Raw genomic sequence first — 21,324 nt, 5'->3', positions numbered from 1 at the left:
GGCCAGCTTGGACACAGGGGCTTGGAGCAACCTGCTCTAGTGGAAGGTGTCCCTGCCCGTGGCAGGGGGCTGGAACTGCAGGAGCTTTAAGGTCCCTTCCAACACAGACCAGGCTGGGATTCTATGACTGATGGCCTCTTCTTCCACCGCCCCCTTTTTAAATCCATGAAGGCAGGTGATATTCATCTAAGAGCCTGCTCTGTATTTCCAAAACACAAATGCCACTGCTCCCAGTGCCCTGGAGCTGTCACCCTGGGGAAGTGCCACCCTGGAGCAGTGTCACTGCTGTTCTTCTCATGTCAGGAGTCAAAACAGTAAAACTAAAATAATAAAGAAGAACAACTTCTGGGGTGAGTGCTCAATACTGAGATTGCAGAGGTCATACAAATGGGATTCAGCATGTCTCTGGTGGGCTGACTGTGAATACTGATGGTGAATCAAAGCAGTTTAACAGCCTGGGTGATATTAATTTGTTCCCTTGCCATGGGATCAGGTCCACAGGGTTACAGCACTGGCCACAAGGCCACAAGCCCATCTGTGACCACAGGATGTTCCAGCTCTGGAGCTGCCGGGCTCCAAGCATGCTTCTGCTGCTGCTGCAGCCTCCCTGGAGCAGGGGACATGAACACTGGGTGCCCAACTGGGTACACATCTAAACACCTAAGCATCATTTTTCCCTGTCTGGTCTCCTGGCTGCAATCACAGCTGGGTAACAAAGGTCAGTGAAGAACAATGCATGGAGCACAACAACCACACAAACCATTGTCTTTTATACACGTGGTGTGCTTGGGAAAACAAGGTAACATGTGAACGTTACCACAGGACTGGAGACCATACAGTTCACATTGTAGCACCCTTCTTTCCTCGGTAGCAGAACTGGACAATAAGCTGAAGTGGTTGGAATCCAAGCACCTTGTGAAGCCTCAAGACTGCTCCTGCACAGGGAGGATTCTCAGCTTCCCTTTGATACCCAGCAGTTGCTTTAAGTCCAAGTCAGTCAAGACATACAAGGTGCAGAAATGTCCCTCTCCTCACCCTCCTCCTGGATTTTTACCTCCACAGACTCTTGACACTTACCTTAAGATCAACCAAGAGTTAAATAAACACCTTTATAGTCCTGAGCCAATCAAGGCAAGGGGTCAAAACGAGAGACTCCTCCCAGAGCAACGTGACCTCCCACTGACACCTCTGCCCAGAGCAGAGGTCTGGTCCATACACGTGTCAGCAGCAGCACTCATGTGCTCCCAGTTAATATACACGCACCGTGGCCACATCTGATGTAGCATTCAGGATTTTGTCTGTTCTGAGCTTTACTTTCTGACTGAAGTAATGACAAAACATTATGCTGGAGAGAAGAGAAAGAGCAAGCAATGCTGTACTACACATATCTGAATTAAGTCCAAAATCGTGTTGTTAGCTAAGACAAGGTATTCTGATGGGGTCAGTTCAGTGCTTTTCTAAAGCTCTGTTATGGAAAGGAGAACAAAAATACACCAAATCCCTGCAGAGCTATCAGAAGTAACTAGTCAAGGAATAATAAAGCCATGGAAAGAAAGGACAGGGGTGCAGAGATAAAGTGTGGTGGGGTTTCTTTTCCCTAATCCCATGGACACATTTATTAAGCCCTCGGATTTGTGTGCACGCAACTCCCAGCCAGCCACAGAGGAAAGACTTTGTCAAGTTAACATGTGCTGCATCCTGCAAGTGAAAAGCAAGAAGAAACAATACAGCAGCCATGCAGCATCCCACAAGAGCACGAGGTGTGGAGGGCCTTAAACCCACCATTCACCCTGTAGCCATCAGTGCCTGATCTGGAGCAACAGAGAAACCCAGAGGAAAACAGAAAGTTCACTTGACTGGAGGGAAGAAAAGGGCCAGGTCATCATGTGGCAGGATCAGAGTTCAGTTCAAACCAGTCATACACAGGAGGTTCAAAGTAACTCCTTTGTGCTTCACAGCCACACCAAAGCAGAAGTGAAAATTAGCTTGATAGTCTTTAAGGTGGGTGGTGATGGAAGGACCAAAAAGCCAATTTGCCATCTCTCCTGGTGAAGAGCCCTGCTTAGATAAATAGAACTGTTTGTGGCAGCACACCCAGGGGACAAAGCCCATCTCCAAGCCCCCAGTTTTGTTCCCATCACATGCCAGCCTCACCAGCAAGATCTGGCCCTTGACCAAGGCAGGTGCTCACCTTCCTCTTTGTTGTTGGTGATATCTTTCAGCAGCTCAGTCTTCATGCAGGCGTCTTTCCTTGGCTCTGCCTTACTCAGCACTGTTCGCTAGGGGTGGGGAGGGAAGGGACGGAGAAGGGGGGGAAAGAAATGGGAAAGAAATATCATAGTTTAGCTCAATGTTCATACACACACTGCACTGAAGAGACAATCATGGACACATACTGTTTACATCAGGGCAAACCTTGTTCTGCAGAGTAACGGCTGCTAGGAAACTGTCAGCAAGGCACAGGTCAAAGACATGAACCAGCAGCTCGTCCCCATGAGGAGCAGAGGGGCTTCAGGCTGCACCCAGGCCAGGACCTCACACTCAGTATGGTTCGAATGCAGCCAGACAGATTCTCTATGTGTTTAGGAATCCAGCTGAGTCTGGCTGAACAGGCACAGACTGAAATGGTCATGAAAGGCACAACAGAATCACAGCCTAGTTTGGGCTGGAAGGGACCTTAAAGCTCCTCCAGGTCCAACCCCTGCCATGGGCAGGGACACCTTCCACTAGAGCAGGTTGCTCCAAGCCCCGTCCGACCTGGCCTTGAGCACTTAGCACCTCAAGGAGGTGACCCTTATCCCCCCAAAACTACTTAGGTTTTAAGTGAGGGGAGGCTGATCTATCAAACTTGTCATTACACATCAACATTTACAGCCCATGTATACTTTTGGTGTTTAGTTTTGGAGTTCTTTTATAGTTCATTCAAACATAACTTACAAGATGCAAACCATCAGTGAGCTACAGCTCATCATTCATAACATCCATGTGTATTAAAGTTAATGAGCTCTAGTTTTAATTCTACAGAAAGTAATTTGAGTTTTTCCCCCTCTTTTTTGCTATATTCCTGTAAAAACGACACACCTGCTCAAGTCCTGCCTTTCACACACCTGGAGTCATGCTGCTACATCAGGTTTGCAGCTTTAAAACCTTCTCTTTCTCTTTTCACATGTGAACACAAAAAAGAGCTTCCAAAACAAAAGGAAAAAGGTATTAAAACCCCCAAACACACAGACAAGGGGTCCTTTGACACAGTGCTCAGAGGACAAGCTGGTCTGAAAGATGAAGACGGAGAGTGTAGAGCTGCTGGGTCTTGAGGCCAGGCTGGGCAAAGGGCTCGCTGCACACTGCCAGTGTTGCAGGAGAAGAATGAGCCCAGGTCAAGCCAAGAGCTGCAGGCCTGCACAGAGCAGATGGTGCCTGCAGCCCCGCAAATCACAAGGTTTAACGCACACTGAGAGACAAAGAAAGGGAAAGAAAACAATGTGCCCATCTCCTATAAGCAAGCAAAAAGAGCTAAGACGCACATATGAAGCCCAGTGTATCAGCTCCAAAACCATCGCCAGCAGCAGCTTGCTCTTCCCCACATGTTTCTGTCTGAATCTAGCAGGACTGATGAGCTTTGGTGCTGATATTGCTATAACCAGCCACCCTCTCATCTGTGTTTCCATGTCAGCTAAGCTGCAATGCCAAGTAGTGGCAAGTGCTGCAGCGCAGGGTCTTCCTTCACCCTGATTTGTCAGCCCCGAGCCCCATGCAGACAGGGACAGCTCATCCAGAACCAGGTCTGGCTCATCCAGGACCGTATCTCTGCCCCTCAGTGACAGCAGGACCCTTCTGTCCTGCACCGAAATGCCACTATCTACAAAGCAACACACAGCTAGTGGAAGGAGGACATTCAAGGGACGGGGCTGGGCACAGGGTCTCTGCCACCTGCTAAGGGCACCTTCTCCTCTAGCAAGGAGGAAGGTGGTTGCGTATGGCTCCTGCCCTGAGCACAAGCAAACAGCAAACACAGCCAAGTCTAGATGCTCTCAGCAAAAGGCAACTTGTGCCCCTTCAGACACAGACCAAAAATCAAACTGCAAGCACTTGAAACCTCAGCCAACCGACTGGATAGCCTCGAACGGAACACACCTCCAGCTGACAGTGTCCAACAGCTTCTACAGAGAAATGATCATAAGAACACAGCCCAGAGTTTGAACATAGATCAGCTTCTTTTTATATTTGCTGAGCCAATGATACATATCCTTGCTGCAAACATTTGCTTGTAAAGCCTACCCCTCCTCTAGCCGGATGTCCTGTAAACTGGGAATAACTTCATTTTCCTCATGGACTCACCCTGCTGCAAGACCAATGCAAACAGACCTGCAGAGAGATGGGGCTCAAGCACAGCCCCAAGGCTCCCACCCATGGGAAGGGGCACCCAGGCCCTTGCCACAGGCACCAGCAGCAAATGAAGACCCTCAGCCTATAAAGGGACCAGGGTGTTTTCCCAACCTTCGCTGCAACAAAGAAAGGTTTTGGTACTCCTGCTGTTAAACGGACTCATACTGGAAGCGCCAGGATTTCCAGCAGGTCATTAGTAGCCATCTGATTCTAAGTTTGTCTTTATTTCAGCAGCAGCACCCCCACTCCATAAATCATCCACACTCTCCCTTCCACAGAGGTGCTGCTGCTGCCCAGCCCATGATGCCTGAAGAAAAGCCACTACTGGCACCCATCAGACCTAAGCAGACAATGACCACCCTCCCTCCTCACTGCAATGAGTAGGAGCTCCAGGCTGCCTCGGGTCCTGCCCAGCAGCAAGCGTTCTCAAAGCACAGAAACCACCCCCTTTAGTCCTAGGAGAGTAGGTGGGTGCCAAGGCAAGGCTAACTCAATGGCACCTGATGGGCTCTCCTGTTCCTAGCTCACAGACACATCCCTTGCTAGCAGCGGCGGCGCCTTTACAACTTCCATGCCTTGCTCTGCAACAGACAAAAAACTCAGCATCAAGGTAGAACATAAAGTAATAATTACAAATAAAAAGCCAGCTGTGAAGTTTGAAGCATTTTGATCCCAATGAAGCTAAAGGAAACCCCTGAGAAGCGCTCGAAGCCTCTTCCCCCCAGGCCAGCCTTTCCCCTCCTTGCTCCATCACCACTCCCAGCACCCAGGGGCACCCACCACCAAGGGCAGTGCTGCCCATTCATTCCCACCAACCCACGGCTCCACCCAGCCAACTTAGCAGCAACTTCACCGCAAAGTGTCAATACCTCCATTTGTATGTGTGTGTGTGTTGGGTTTTGGGGTGGTTTTTCCCTCCCTTAAATCAGAGCAAGCTGCCCTGGCTGCTCCCACTCCCCATGCCCCAGCCGTCGCTCGGATTGCCAGGGAAATCCTATACCCACCCTCCCGCCGGGAATGCCGGCTCCTGCAGCAGCCCCAACAAAGCCAACTGCCAAGCACACGCTGCTTCACAATAAAAGTCTCACTCTCGCCATTAATTTTTCCCTTTCCTCCTTCCCCCCTTTCCTGCAGCCGACCGCCTCCATTCCCTCATCCGCCTCCATTCCCTCCCCAACCCCAGACTGATTATTAACCTGCCGTGGCTGGAGAGCCTCCATAAGGAATAGACACCACCAGCAACGAAGCGTTAGCACCCCCCAACCCTTTCATTTTTAGGTTTCAAGGGGAAGAAAAGGATTATTGCACCTTAAGAAAGACTCATTATGGCTTTAAAAGCCACGAGGATCCAAGCAGAGGAGCTTGTGCTGGTTTAGTTTTAGCTCTGTTTACATGAAAACAGGCTTCCTCTCCTCTGCGAGGTCTTTGGAGGGGATGGAAGACAGGTCAGACCGGCCAAGGAAAGGCTCTGCAGCATTTCCAAACACAACTACAAACTACAGTGGTGCCTTTAAAACAAAAAAATCCCACAAAGAAAAAAAAAAAAAGAAAAGGAAAGAGAAAAAGAACAAAGCTGGGAAACAGAAAGAGCTTTCTCAGCCTCCTCCTTGGCATTTTCATCCACCATCCGGGTGCCCTTTGCAACGATCCAAACGGGTTTTATAGGTAAAGACAACGCATGCACAGCAAAACTCCAACATACCGCAGCTTACCAAGCCCAAGAGACCACTGAGTTGCGCCATGAACCAGAGCTCTCGCCAGGCAGAGCAGGAAGGAGCGGAGGTTGATGTGCAAAGATGTCTACCTTCACCAGGGTCTTTTTTTCCTTTGGTCTTAAAACTCACCCGTTGAGGAACCTGAGGCTGTGCAGCAGCGCTGTGCTGATCATGCAGCCACAGCAGGTTGAGCTGACAGGGCCGGGAGCAGGAGGACCCCTCTGAAACGCTGCTCGCTCCCACCCAGGGCACCAACACATGTCCCTGCACACCAGTGGGATGGATGGGACCGATCCTGCCCAAACCACAAAAGGCTTCAGCCTGGAGGTGGACACAGCTGCGCACCGCAGCACTGGGGCATGTACCCCAACACCAGCCCCGCAGCAAAGCTTCCAGCAGCGCCGCAGCAGGGCAGGATCCCACCTCCCATGCAATACTCTCCCAAAGTTTGCAATACACGCTGCAGCAAGGCGGGAGGCAAAGCCCTCAGACAATGATGCAACCCCAGCACCAGCAGATCCCTATTCATTTTTTTCCTCTTCTAACACAAAATAAGTAACACAACCCAAACCAACTTGCTCATAATAACCTTTGCCTTAGAGAGAAGACAAACATTTGGAGCTAATTATATAGGAAGTAACAACTAAGAAAATGCTTGTGGAAGGAGTGTTCCTTGGGCAGACACGTGCGGGCTGCCCACTTCGGATCTCGGCTCTGCCTGGGTCCTGCAGTGCATGGGCAAGGCCTGGGATCACTGCTCGTGGGGATGCTGACCACGGGCCTGTCATTAGAAGCAGCAGAAGCAGTTGATCTGGAGAAGGAAGACAACACAGCCACCAGCATACCTGGCCTACAATGCAGTCACCAGCCTCAAAGCTCCTTTTTTTTCTTAGGTTAAGGCCACTTCCTTATAAGCCTCATGCAATCATGTGAACGTGGAATTTTATCTGCAGCTCACAACAAGCACTGCCCTCAGCCTGAAGTTTGTCCCCCAAATCAAATTCTTTGCAATTCCTTTGTCTCCTGAATTCCTTTCATCCAGACTCTTTCTAAAAGACAAGAAGCATTTCCTTCTCGACCCCCATGTCCTCTCTCCTATTCCAGCCGCACAAATCAACTCCCGAAACGCAGAAGCGTAAGAAACGAGGCGCAAGTCCCTGCATGCAACAGCTGGGAACAAGGAGACACGTGCATGAAACACAACAGGACTTAAAGTGGCTTCTCGGAAGTCAGCACGGCCCTCAATGGCGTGCAGGCTTCAGGCCAGGGGGGTTCGCAGAGCCCAGGCCCTCCTGTAAAGAGGAGATTGATTTATGCTTCCTCGCTGCTTCCATGCTGGGAAGTCGTCCCCATCTAGCTGTGTCCCAGTAGAGTTAAAGCCAGTGCAACTTGTACGTGCAGGCAAGTGTAAATCCAGAGCAGACAAAGGCATCTCTTCCTGCCACGGGCTGATGTTAGCAAGGAGTACAGCTGCTGCCTGCCTTCTCCTACCACCCATGAGGGGAGGGGGGAAGAAAACCCTAACATGGAAACCAACATTCATCACTATCTCGAGCAAAAGCAAACCATCCATTTCAGAAACACCCATTCCCCAGGAAGGCTCAGCCTGGACAAAACCAGAGCTCCTCGAGGAGCCTTGAGCAAGCCCCCATCAAGGGGGCTCAGGCACCTCTTCAGCCTTCGCGCTCCTCTTCCTCCCACCCCTAAACCACCGCAGCCAAAAGCAGGTCCCTCTCCCTGTGCCCAAGGGGGACCTGGAGGGCCACCTCCGCTGGGTCAGCTCCGGCCATCGAGAGGCCAGCAGCACGGCAGCGATGCCTGCGAGCTGGAGCCGTAGACACAGAAAAGGGGAAGAAATAAGAGACAAATAATAATAATAATAAAACTTTCACCCTCGGGCCTGTCCCTCTAATAACTACAGCAAAACCTCACCAAGGCTTTACTCTCCTGGAGGGTGAGAAAGCGACACAGCGCTGCCCAGCACCCGAAGTCCTAGAGGTGGGAGATCCTCACACCCTCTCCTCCATGGCCTACGGGCTTCGTCCCCGGCGTGGGGCCTGGTTTTTCTGCTCTGTCATTAAGAGTGGAGCCTGGTCTTTTCCTTCAATCCCAAGAATTGCTCTGAATTAGATCATCTCCCTGGCTCACCTCCCCCTGCAGGCTGCTCCCGAGCATGCTCAGCTCGGCCGGCGCTGCCATTTCATAACCGCATTGTTTACAGGCACACGCTGACCTGCCATCTTTTGACAGGAGCAGAGGAGCGGGCGCTGGCTCCCGACCCCGGCCCCTCCTCACGGGGACCCCCTTTTTGGGGATGGGAAGTTGCAAAAGCCTGGGAAGTAACTGCCTGTGGGCTCCTGGTGGTGGGTTTGATGCTTATTTCTTGTCTTTTTCTCCTTTCCCCTCCTTGATTCAGGTCAAAATCCACCTGCTTTGGAGGGAGAAGTTAACCCCTTTGAGAGCTGGGGGCAGCCGGGAGGAGAGGTCTCGCAGAGCTCGATGCAAATTGCCAGCCATGATTTTTAGCTTCTTCGACTCACAACTGTGCTTCGATGTCACCTAAAAATATAATCCCCAGCCCAGTCTGCCATCCTCTGTCAAGCCTTCCTCTGCGGGAGAAAGGGTTGGAAATATGGTATTTCCCATGAATTAACAAGCTGGCTTAGTCCCAGCACTTACAGTTTTCTCCTTTAAATGCAAACCAGAGTAGTTTTGCAGGCACACAGGAAAATGAGGAGAGGAGGAGGGGAAAAGTTCCTCATTTAACACCAAGAGCTCCATGAAAAGCCTTGCAAGGTTGCTCCGAGCCCCTCTCCATTTCAGTCCTCTCCCTGTCCGCGCCCATCATATTTTACAGGTGAAAGCAGCTCTGACTTATGACGGAGAGAGAAAATGCCAGAAGAGCTGGAGGTTTCCTCATCCTTGGAACAAGGACAAGTTGTGAAAAGCTTCTTTTGCAAGAGGCACTGTGCTGCTCCGACACAGCATGGCAGCGTTGCGGGGAAGACACTTGCAAGTCAGCTCTTCTTAACCCCCACTGCCTCAACCCTTCCCCACCACGTCCATCAGCCTTCCCCCTCCTGATGGGCACTGAAGGAGAAGGATAAATCCATTGCCTGGTTTGGGGGAAGGAAGCTGTTATGATGGATCCCAGGATGTATTTTTGAACAGCTTGCTCTACGTTTTTTCCCCTAAATTTTTTCTTTCTTTTTAAGGATCCCTTCCAATTAGCTCATACAGTTCGTGAGCTTCGCTCCTGCAGCTTTCCTGACTACTGCAAAGCCTGGCAGACAGTGCTGCCCATCCTCCTCCTCTGCCCCCTACACCACCATACAGCAAAACCAGACATCTCCTCCTCTACCCGAGAGACCAAGCAGCTCACACAGACATGGGGAGGGACAGATCCCCCAGGACCAAGGCAAACACAGGGGACATAAGGGTCTCCCTCTGCAAAGAGGGGCTGTTGTCAAAACTCTGAATTCACAGGAGTCACAAATAAGTGGCTGGAAATGGCAGCTAAGGAGTATAAATTGGAGGTTCATTTCCAAATCCCTGACATTCCATGTCACTGCAGGAACATATGGTGCGCCGAGCCTCGCGAGTCGGAGCCCTGAGCTGTTTGGCTTGAACCAAAAGCAAGGTAACTCTCCCACTGCGGCAAATCCTCGACCACTGTCAGCTCCAGGAGCGGGAAGGGGAGAAGGAAAAACTTCAGGGAAAAGCAGCAAAAGGACAAGCAGCAGGAATAAAGCCAATCCTCCCACAAACCAACTGGCCTGGAGGGTGAAGTGACTTAAAGCTCCTTGTTTACCTGAAAAAAACAGCCCCCTGCCATGGCACGAGATGCATGCAATCCTTCATCAGGAGAGAGCACCACATGGAGGAGGTCAGGGGTCCAGCCCCAGGACAACTGTCACAGCCTGATCCCATGTCGTGGGCCTGATCCTGTTCCTTGCCCCCTTGCTGCCAGCCCCAGGGGTTGTCTAACAGGGGCTGACGAGCAGAAAATACATCCCATGTGTGCTGCAGAGCCCAGCTCTGCCCAAAGTGGTGTGGAGAGGAGGGGAAGAGCTCGTGCTGGCACCAAAAAGTCAGTTAAATACATGAAGGGGAGAAAACCCAAGACCCCAAAGCCCCACTCTGGGGCTCTTAACCCTTGCTGAAAAGCAGCGCCAAGTCCAGCCCTTGGGTTTCTCTCTTGCCTCCAAAGTAGGTCAGGCTGTTCAGCGTCTCTCTGCAGATGCTTTCAAAGGGCAGCAGCCGCAGGGATGGAGCATTGGGGTGCTTTTGGCCGCTGTCACACCGGTGACACTACCACACAGGAGCACTCACTGCACACCTCAGCATGGTTTTGGTTGCTTGTTTCCTCAGCCTTCATCAAACCCAAAGCATGCTTTTTTCCCTTGGATGGGAGCTCATCAGGCAGCACATCAAGGCCTCTGCTCTTCACTGTTAAAATGCAATCTCATTTCTCTCTTCCTGACTTCCTCCAATGCCTTTTCCTGTAGCACACATCTTCTGGATGACAAACAATGAGTATTTATAGTCCAGCAGAGACACGATGGATATTTAGATCTGGTATCACAGATTGTCCTGTAAGCTCCTTAATCTTTTAAACGCCATCTTCACGTCTCACTCCTCGATTGAAAATCCAGTGTCGTGATCTCATGGCAGCTTCAGGGGTCTCCCTCGAGCACAGCATGAGCTTGCCTGTGTTCTGCCCAGACCCCTCAAGGCTCTGGGACTTTCAGTGTCCCACCGAGGCCTGTGGCAGCCAACAGAGCATGTAACACAAACGACAGCACAAAGAAAACAACAAACCAAAGGCACGGCAGGGCCAGGGGCTGAATTTTAGGCAACATTTAAAATAAGCTGCAGACACGGGCCTCCTGCCATGAAATCAACCATGGATGTTTCGGTTTAATCAGCTGTTCCCTTGGATTGCAAGGGAACTAGTACCAAAAAAAGAGGAAAAGAATAGAGAGGGGAGGAACCACCCCAAAATAAAAAGGATTATTCCTTCCTGGTAAAATACAGAGCACTCCTACCTCCACCTGAAGAAGAGAGCTTGATGCAAGCAGGGGTATTCAAAGGAGACCTAGCGAGGAGCTGCCATGTGGCCACAGGCCCTCTCTTCCCCTTTTGGAGGTTCAGCCTTCGAGCAGCTCGGACACCCCAGGGTTTGCTCTTCTTGCTCACAAGAGCCAAAAGCAGGGAGGGCTCCTGGGAGGATTTTCCAGAAACTTCCCACTTTAAAAAATAAAGGCACAAAAAACCCCAAACCCAAATCCCCCAAAACCAGCCCCAGACGAGCCTCCCCACCCCAGAAAACAAATAAAAGACCACATGGATGCAAGGAAACAAAGCCTGAGCATTCCCAGAGCCAGGCAACGCCGGATGCTGCAGTCCCCAAGAGCCCAGGGCCCAGTGCTGGGCAGCAACGGCCCGGCTGGTCTCCATCAGCCTGCTCCAGCCTCCTCCATCCTTCTCAACCTGCTCCCCCACGTGCCCCCTGCGCACGGGGCAGTAAGACTGATGTCCCTAGAAAGAACTAACCGAGCAAGCCCCGCCATGATTCCCCACACTGCCTTCCTCCTCTGCAAGGCTTCTGCTCCCCATCGGGAGCCAGCCTGCCTGCTCCAGGGAGCCGCTCTCTGCAAGAGCGGGGCCCTGCGGTACCTGTGGACATCTGTTGTCTTCTTCTGGTGAAGACTCAAAGAGTTGCATATTCCAGATCCTCATGAGCAGTGATTCAGTTTCTGCTCATGTGATAGAAGCTCCCTCTACAGAGTGAGCATGCCCAGAGGAGACCATTTCACTGCTCCCTCCAAGCTGCAGCCATTTCACAGAGAACCTGCCGGCCCCAGGGCGTCCATTGGAGCGCGATTAGCCCGGGCATCCCGGGGATGCACCGGTAATGCCGATCATCTGTCACCTCTCTGACAGGGTGCCAGGCCTCAAAACTGAGCGCTCGCCTGAAACAAAGAGAGAAGCCTTTTAAACCATGCAGTGAGGTGTTCTCTCTCGGTGGCCTTCAAGAGTAGCCCTTGCTCGCAGGGAAAGGAGAGGCGGGAGGGACAGGGAGGGATGCTGCGAGGCACGGGGATGCTCCTGTGATGATTTTGTTCCGCTTAATAAAGCGCCCGATCTCTGAGCACTAGGATGAAGGCACATGGGTTAAACTGCTTCAGTAATGCAGTGTCCAACTGCAAGAGCATTCGAGACCCAGTTTGCTGAGCTGAACAGGAGCTATTTGTCACTTTGGGGCTTAATAAGACAACCTGACCTGGTACAACCAACCTTAGAAGTGTATCACAAGTACAGTCATTAAAGAAGGGGGGAATGGGATGAGGGGGAAAACCCTAGTGCAGTGATAGTGCACTGTTAGGTGCTGTGAGCTCAGCCTATGTCAAACCATATGATGCAGCTGGCCCAGCCAGGACGATGAGAAGAAGAAATTTTAGCTTCAAAATAAAAGTAGTTTGTCTCTGTTCCACTTCACAACTGAGCCTAAACTCTTGGCAACCTCCAGTATCTGCTCAAGCTCCCAGTAAAACTGCCAGAGCAACTCGCAGAACATCTGTAAGCAGTGATGGGCTGGAAGGGGTTCAAGAGCAAGATGGGTGTTTACTGGAGGCAGGAGCTGGGTGTCTGCTGGAGAACCTCCCCCCGAGCAGGGGAAGGCAGCCCCGGAGCAGAGGCCAGAAGGAAGAGGAAACTCAGAAATGGCCCGTGGCACCACCCGTGTGCTCTTGGCCAAAGGAAAACAGTTTGCAAAAGAGTAAGAGCACAAAAGATAGTTCTCTTTAAGAGTAGAAAGTAAACTGAAGACGAGCTGTATGTAATGTGTTAGAGTGGGCTGGGAGCAGGGAGCAGCCTGCGCTGTAGGGAGAAATGAAGCCATTGAAATCTGTAGTAAGGTTTGGGAAGCACAAGAGTTTTGTTTGACTCATGCCTTGCACCAGAAGCAGGCAGATAGACTCAAGACTTACACACAGGCATAAAGCCATGGCTTGTGCTGCTCTACACATCCCCTCCTCTGCTGAGCATCGCCGGAGCATGGAGCATGTCCTGCCATCAGAGAGCTGTGGGCTGGGAACAGCTACGAGCCACACACTCTCCATCCCAAGCAGCGGATTCACCACCATGCCCAGGCACACGTGCAAAGTGGCAGTAGTTAAATCAGCAGAAGAGATGAATATGAATCTTCATTGGCTACAAGGACACTGATTTTCTCTCCAGACTCTGGAGAAGTTTCATACTAAACAGTTAAAACACATGGCTAAGTCAAGATGAGTGAAATTCACACGGAAGGAATATTTGAGGTGACAGTATAAAGCAAGGATCTCTCACCCACTGGGGTTTTGTTTGATGTAAATCTTAAGTTTTAATATACACAAAATGAGATTTTCCTGGCTTTTCTATCAGTCAGTGAGAGGTGTAGAGGTAACTCATTCAGACAACCTCAAAAATCCCCAAACAAAAGCAACAAACACCAGCTACACAGACAGAAGTTGCATTACCCACCTCATGAAAAGGTAACTGTAGCTCAAACCAAAGATGGCTTTAAAACAGTCGATTCGTTGCCCTTCCTTGCAGCAAGAAATTACCAAGCTTTCATCAAAACCCCAGAAATAAACCCAGAGCTATTAACAAAAGCAGTGTCAATGAACCACCACAGTCAACATCCCCTTGCAGAGACAGAATAACCACTGAGACCCGCACTGCAGCCTCGGCCTTGCCACGCATGCACACGGCAGCGCTCCCCACTGCATCTCAACACCAGACGTTTTACTGCCGAGGTTAAACACACACTGAAAGCAGAAGCTACCAGAGACTCTTTTCACATCTCATGGCCATCCTTGAAAGCACTAAACACTGTTCAAAACACACACAAAAAGCAAAGCCGACCAGGGTACTGCAGCTGCTTCACCAGCCAACTGGTGCAAAGCAATCGGTCGGCATCGTACCAGCATCTCTGCACCGTGTTCGCAGGGGATGCTTGTGTGTTGATTAAGAGGACCTTAAATTTACGCCATCCAAAGAAAGAAGCTTCCAGAGCACAGCCACTCCTGTGCCAAGCAGGGTCCATGGGCTGTTGGAGTGGTGCCTCCTGCCCCAGGGCCCCCAGCACCCATCTCCCCTGTTTTGCAAGGGTTGGGAGCTGCACGGGCTCTTTTCTAACCAGCCGGTTGCAGACTCACCTCCAGGCTGGACAAGGAAGCTGTTTTTTTCATGATGTAGGTTAAGAACATGCCCCATGAAGCTTTCACCTTTATGTGACCCAAGTACTCTCCAGCAGTTTCCCCGCCAAGCCAGTACGAGAGAGCAGAGCACCCCCTTGTCAACATCTTCTACCAGGGACCATAAAACCACAAGGTATTTCTAATCCAGAGCTCTCTGCTCTCCATTCTCTGATTCAAGGCTCAAATACCCCTGTCAGAAATCTCCCATTTTCAGGAAGGCAGCAGCACAGCCACCTCCCTGCACAAAGGACACCGGGTCCCTCAGGGCTCTTGCCTCATTACCCCTTTATGTATGGCATTTTCAGAGCTGCCTTGCAGAGGAAGCATAAGTGGGAGAGAAGGGGAGATTTTCCCTTCTCAAGGAAGAACAGTGTTTAGCTCTGCAAAATACAAGGGGTTTCCTTATTTCCATCAGGCTCCTCTTCTTCCTGACCCTTGAGTTGCTCGATCTGAAGCTCCCCTCCAGCATCCTCAGAAGCAATCCCAAAAGCACAACAAGCTGAAGGGATGTTCAATATAAAGACGAATTTCTGCTGGAATGCTGATTTGCTTCTGCACTGCTGTGAACCTGCGAACCGCTCCCCAGCTCCACCACAGGCCATTAAGATGCCTCCCTTCCCTCCTCAGCCATTATGGATGACATTTGTTAAGCACAACATCCCAGAACACACTGACTGTCCTCAGCATCCTCCAAGGGAGCCCAAATGTCCACCTCCGGGCTCAGACAACAGCCTGGAAGGAGCAGGCAGTCACTAATGCCCTTTTCTGGAATGACAGCTTTCACCACCTTTCAAACCCTGCTTTCTTTCCTTAAAGTTTCCAAGCCATCTCCCTTCCTCCCCCTCCTCTCCCCAGCAAAGTTGAAAACTACTCTGACTTAATAGGAAACATGAAATGTTCCCTGGGAGGCCGCATTGAGTACATCACACACACCAGGAGGAAGGAAAAAAATGGGGAAAATAAAGAAAGAGAGACTGTGTTGCGACAGATCCTGAGATGCAAGCTCTCTGGGAGATGTTGCTATGTTTTGATAAGAATATGCATTGAGTATTTCATTTACAGGGCAATCCTAGCACTTTATTTAGAAGCATATTGGCCAGACAGCTGTAATTTAGAACATACTGTATTCCTAACAGTTCCCAATTATAAACTCCTTCAGCTTTAACTTACAGTAACCACAGCTCCTTCTATTTTGGAAATCCAAAAACACCATTGCTCCTCTTCATTCAGTTATCAAGAGCTTCTCCTGTACTAACACAGCATCCCATCTCAGACAGAGGAGCAGGCTCACGGCTTTAACCACCCTCGCTGTTTGTTCCTGTTAGAGTTTGGGGACAGTGGATGGGGTGGGAATCAGCCATGTCAGCACAGAGCCATCCTACTTGCTCCTAGTCTTCTGCCAGCAGAGCCGGCTGTGAAAATGGCTGCTCACATCCGATCCCGCTCCTGCTGTGACGGGAATGCCCGAGATCCTGCCCAGGAGCCTCACGTGTTCAACATGTCCCTGTTCCCTGACCTCACACCTTCTTGTTTTTAAGGATTAGGGCATTCACATGAAAACAAGCAAGTTCTTCACTGGAGGAGAGGCAAAGCTTCATGGTGCTTTTGTATCTCTCCCCAGACATGGGCTCGCCTATGAAGCATCGCAGTTGATGGCTGTAGAAGGAATTCTGCTGACATTATGCAATTTCTTCAAGGAACAGAAGGAGCAAACAAACTCCTTAAAAACAAAGTTCCTGCCTTCGTGCAAATATCACCAGTTAAGAAGAGAGGAGAAATAAAGCGAGCATGATGTGTGTACAGAATGGGCTCTATAGAGGCTGCTTTTCAGCAACTGCCATAAGGTGGCAGTGGGTCTTTAAGGCTACCTTACACCTTTCACGCAGCACAATAGGAAATAATCACACCAGTGGTTTTCCAGCATCTGAAACCGTTTAAGTCAAATCTCTTCATCAAGAGAACCAGATCATACATGAAAACTTGGGGCTGAGATTACCTCAACACCAGAGGCACACAAGGAGAAAAAGCCACCGGGATCCATTCTGCAAAGCCGTAAACGCAGCCCCCATCTGAGCCAGGGAAAATCCAGCCCTTTTCTTTTCCATGTACAGTTACAATGCCATTTATTTTACATAAACATTCTCCTTTGTGCATTCATCCAACCATAAACAAGCCAGCATCTATTAACGGGTAAGAGAAGTTCTGCATGACCAGTGAGCTGGGGCTCCAGCAGCCTTTTGTGCAGGGACTGTAAAAGACACACCAGTAAGCAAACTGGTCACCAGTTAGCGCAGGGCTGACATAGCAACAGGCTCAGGAAGTGTTGAGTACCCAAGAAACAGAGAAGCAGGCAATAAATAGGCGAGTTACTAGAGGTAGTGAAGAGACTCCTCATGCAGATTGACCCAGCTGTGTGACATCAGCACCTGGGGCACAGCAATAAAATATCAATCCATGTTTTCTCTTCACCAGTTGCCCCTGAACTACGCTGAGAAACAGCCAGAGGTGCCCTGAAGGAAGAGCTGATGTACTTTACTGTACACAGGCTACAGATAGACCATGAGCAGAGATTCCTGTTAATAAACACACTAACTTCATAATACCAGAGTATTCACAATGCCCTAAGCAGAACAAACCTCTTGCCTTACCTTTACCTATAGGCCAGCATAGACACTCAGGAACACACCTCCCATAGGAGACAGGGTCTGTGAGGGCCGAGCCTTGCAGCCCACATCTCCCCCTGCTCCACACGAAGCCAGATCTTCCCTGCACCTCACTCATCCAAACCTCGAGAGCTAATGTAAATGTCTTATTGGCACTTTCCCATGCAGCTTGCTTGTACAACAACTGGAGTCAATCAGCTCATGCAGCACATACCTGCTGGTGTTTACACAGTCCTTGTAAATAGCTGGCAACTACAGGCAAAATCCAACAGCCCACCCCAGCACAACCCACAGAACACCCTTTTCCTTCCCCCCAACCCAACACGGGAAACCCCTGCAAGAAGCACACGAAATCTCCCAGCCAACGGAATAAACACATCTCTATTCCCTCCTCTCCTTGCCAGTTTGGAGGACCTGGTGTGGCAAGGTTCGTTTGCAATCCTTGGCATGCTAACTAAGCCCGAAAAAGGGAGTTTGAGTGTGACATTCTTTCACCCTCCCACAGTCGCAGCTCCGGGCTGGAACTGCGGCGCAGGTCTGCGCCCTGCAAGGCTTCCCATTAATAACAATTAGCGCCCGAGCGCACGGCCCACGACTGAGAGGCGATCACATGCCTTCCAATCTGAAGGCAGCTCCAGGCAGTCCCTCGCTGCCAGCCCTGCCTGCTGTCACTGTATGTCACCTCCCCAACAGTAGACAGGGCCGTTCTTTCCATAGGTTCCCCGGCCAGTAAAGGTCAGTGGTTTAAAAGCCCTCCCCACTGATCCGCAGGAAGCGGTTTGAAGCCATCTCATGTCTGTGGTTAACTATGCTGCTTTTGAATCAATTCCAACTGGTTTTACTTCCTCTGGTCTCCACGTTCCCCCAAGCCAGCTTGGATTTGCCCTACCTCAGTCCCGGCTGCGGGGAGCTGCTGGGTCCTTCCAGATCCTGACTCCAGGCCTATCACTCCTCCAGCCACAAATCCATCTCACTCTATGGGTGCAGCCTCCACCCCGGAGCATGCTCAGTACGGGCTGATCTCCAGCCATTTCAGAGCTTTAATGAAATGTAAGCATAAGGAAGTGTCATTAGCAAGAAGCAAAAAAAAAAGAAAGGTGCAGGATTCATCCCAATCCGGCCAACCTTCCTGTTTCCATCCTCTGTCAAGGAGGTGAAGCTCTTGCTGCAGGGATCGCAGGCATTTTTAGGCTGCGAGCATCTCGGGTTAGAACAAAAGCCAGGAAAATCCTGTCTCAGGCAAGCCTTGTGCAAAGAAAAAAGAGCATTTTCCAGTGACACCCAAACCAGCACATTTGTCAATCTGGGCCTTCCACAAATTACAATATTTTCATGAAATGTCGTTAATATTATTTTCTCCCCCCCAATGGGCTTCAACTGAGGCGCTTAGCTCGCGTTGCACATAGTGCTCCCATCCATCTTAAAGCTAAACCTACCCCACTCTACCCTCCATCACCTTGAAGGTTATTTTAACTCCACGTGCAAGTTAAAAAGCAGGATGAAAGAGGGGGGAAAAGAGACTGAGATACAACGCACTTCATGCCTTGTTTTCCTAAGGAGCTGAATTCTAAGGAGAGGTTTCTCACTACTCCATCACTACTCATCTCCTCAAAGCAGTAAGACTGTTTCAAAGAAGAATTTATAGAGGATTTTTATCCTTTCCAGTTTCCCAAATAACAACATATGCAAAGACACACAATGCTGATGTCCACTGGGCATTCTCACTGTGAGTGATCTACACATGGAACTTGACTGCTCCTTAAAAGCCCGTATTTCCCTATATATCCTTTGTATGGCCCCAGCACCTCCCTAACAGCTCACAGAACTACTGCAGAAAGCAAAGATAGCTGATGTAAAGCTTTGCAGGCCAGGGCAAAAACTGGTTGTTTAATCCCAAGGAAGATTTAATGCATACCCTATTCCTCACATTGGGCTCAGGCCAGCAAAACCTCTGGATGTTCAAGTCCGTCACTTGTGGACGCTCATTTCCCATGCACACATGGATAATACTTCTGCCAGGGGTGGACAGTGTCTGCTTCACTGCTCACATTTGGATTCCTCAAAGGAAGATTAAAAAATTAACTAAATCGAGTTACTTTATGAGCACATCAGGGTGACAGATGAATGCCAAACCCCAGCTCTCTTCCTGCACCAAACTTCCAAGGTAGTCACAAAATGCCAAGAGACTTTCTGTACAGTGCAATAAGCCATGTGAAAGTCCAGACTCCCATCAGCCCACAGCACATTCATGTCAGATGCACTACACAAACAGCTCTGACTGTTCTCACGTCTCTTGCCTGATGAATTCAGCCCAGGCCTCAACATCAACCTACAGCTTTTTAGCAGATTATCTGGGGTCCTGATCACATTTGGCCACCCAACACCCAGCAGCCCTTTCACATCAAGCACTGGCTAGCTGCATTTTACTAAAACATTTTTGGAGCACAAAATGACCCAGGATAAGTGATAATCATTTGGCTCAGGGAACATGTGCTCAGCTCCCCTTGGAGCTATCTGTGTGCTGGAGCATCTCCCCAAGCCCCAGGCCCTGCAGCAGGGATGTTGTTTAGGGACCCCATCTTCAGCACAGGATGCTCCTCTCTCCACACCACATCAGGCAACTCTGAGATACCACACAGTGCTTTCATCAAGCACAGTTTGGTAAACCCTGCTGATAAATTCTATTCTCATCCTCTCCCTTGCCTTTAAATTGGAGGTGGCTTAAAATACTACTCAGACCATACAATCCTGAGGCATGTCTGCTGAATCTGGAGTGTTTGCATCTAGCACAGCTCAAGCATGTCAAATTTGTTTCCTTGGAAACAAAGACCCATTTGCAAGCATTGCCTTCTTCCTTCTTTTTAATGCAATGAAGACATCCATACCTGCTGCTCTTGCTGATACAAAGGAATTAAAGCAGATTCACTTACCAAGAAGGTGGATAAGAGAACTATTAATGTATTTCACTAAGGAACAATTGGTTTTGCTGCACTAAGGGAAAACAGCACAGTTCATCACTATTTAAAAATCCCTTTTCCCCTCAATAGATACACACTCGAGGCATTTATAGTGTTTCCTTAGGGACGGGTAGGGAAAAAGCAGCAGAGCAGAGTCGTATGCTTACCCGAGGCTAGGTACACTGGTTCCAGTGGAAGAACAACCTAAAGGGGAAATCCTGTATTGCTCCTACCACATCACTCCAAAAGATGCACTAGCACAGCTCAGAACACATCTGCTTTCAACACAGACTGAAGAGGCAACACCAGCTTAACACAAAAGCAGCAGTAACATCTTCTAGATAGGTTTTGCCAGTTGGAATCCAAACGTTTTCCCACCGAGGGCATGTGTGAGGGCTTAGTGGGAAGCAGCCTTTCTATGTAACTGTAACTTCTCCCAGGGGCTGCTCACATCAAAGGTCCTCAAGCTGGAAGCAGTAAATCCTACAGTGATGACACACAACCTCTCTGAGAGGGCAAGGAAGAGGAGTGAGGGCAGCAAGTGTCAGAGCTAAGTTATCCATGGCCTCATTTGCAGGGGCAGGCAGTGCTTCCACGCTCCAGAGTCTTCATCAGGGATTACAAGAGCTCAGCACCTTTCAAACTCTGTCAGATATGAATCAAAGAACAGTTTGGGTGTGAAGGGACCTTAAAGCTCCTCCAGCTCCAACCCCTGCCACGGGCAGGGACACCTTCCACTAGAGCAGGTTGCTCCAAGCCCCTGTGTCCAACCTGGCCTTGAACACTGCCAGGGATGGGGCAGCCACAGCTTCTCTGGGCACCCTGTGCCAGCGCCTCAGCACCCTCACAGGGAGGAATATGGTGTAAAATGAACACACATGAGAACAGCAAATAAAATTATGGCTCCTTCAACATGCCCAGCTGGAGGCTGACTGAGCACAGTTCATTTCCCAACATGATCGGGCTGGGGCTGGGTTGTAGTCTCTACTTCAGAAGACCACCTTCATATCCAAGGGAGCAGACCCAAACCTTCTCTTGTTCCTGTTAGCATCACCTCATTGGAAAAAGCCAAGGGAGCTGCATGAGCGGAAGCTGACAGGAGAAAGAAAAGCCTCCTTCCTCCACATAAATGGCAAAGCCTCACCATTCCCTGCCATGGGAGAATCCTGGAGTCGTTGCTACCTCCCAGTGCCTAAAGCTGATGTGAACCCTGAATGCTTCACATTTCTGGAAGCTGGGTCTTGGACTCCAACGTACCAGATACTCCAATGAGGTTCAGAGCTTGCAGAGGTTCCAGAGAAGCTGTGGCTGCCCCATCCCTGGGCGGGGTCCAGGGCCGGGTGGACACAAGGGGGTG

At 50.0% G+C, this 21,324-nt stretch overlaps 1 protein-coding gene across 1 annotated transcript in view; it reads right to left on the bottom strand.

Moving 5' to 3' along the window:
- The window catches only part of LOC104412687 (histone-lysine N-methyltransferase EHMT1-like), a gene marked incomplete at its 3' end in the record, with an annotated part of 12,037 nt that extends 9,760 nt beyond the window's left edge, over positions 1-2,277 (bottom strand). The window contains exon 1 of the mRNA XM_010023473.1: positions 2,192-2,277. Within this exon, the coding sequence (XP_010021775.1) occupies positions 2,192-2,237 (46 nt within the window). The remainder of the gene's footprint in view (positions 1-2,191) is intronic.
- Between the last annotated feature and the right edge of the window lie 19,047 nt (positions 2,278-21,324).

Source organism: Nestor notabilis, unplaced genomic scaffold, assembly GCF_000696875.1.
Source record: "Nestor notabilis isolate BGI_N333 unplaced genomic scaffold, ASM69687v1 scaffold26431, whole genome shotgun sequence".
In the NCBI taxonomy this organism is placed as follows: Eukaryota; Metazoa; Chordata; class Aves; order Psittaciformes; family Psittacidae; genus Nestor; species Nestor notabilis.
Note: the sequence above shows the minus strand (reverse complement) of the source record. Positions and strands in the feature narration are given on the sequence as shown.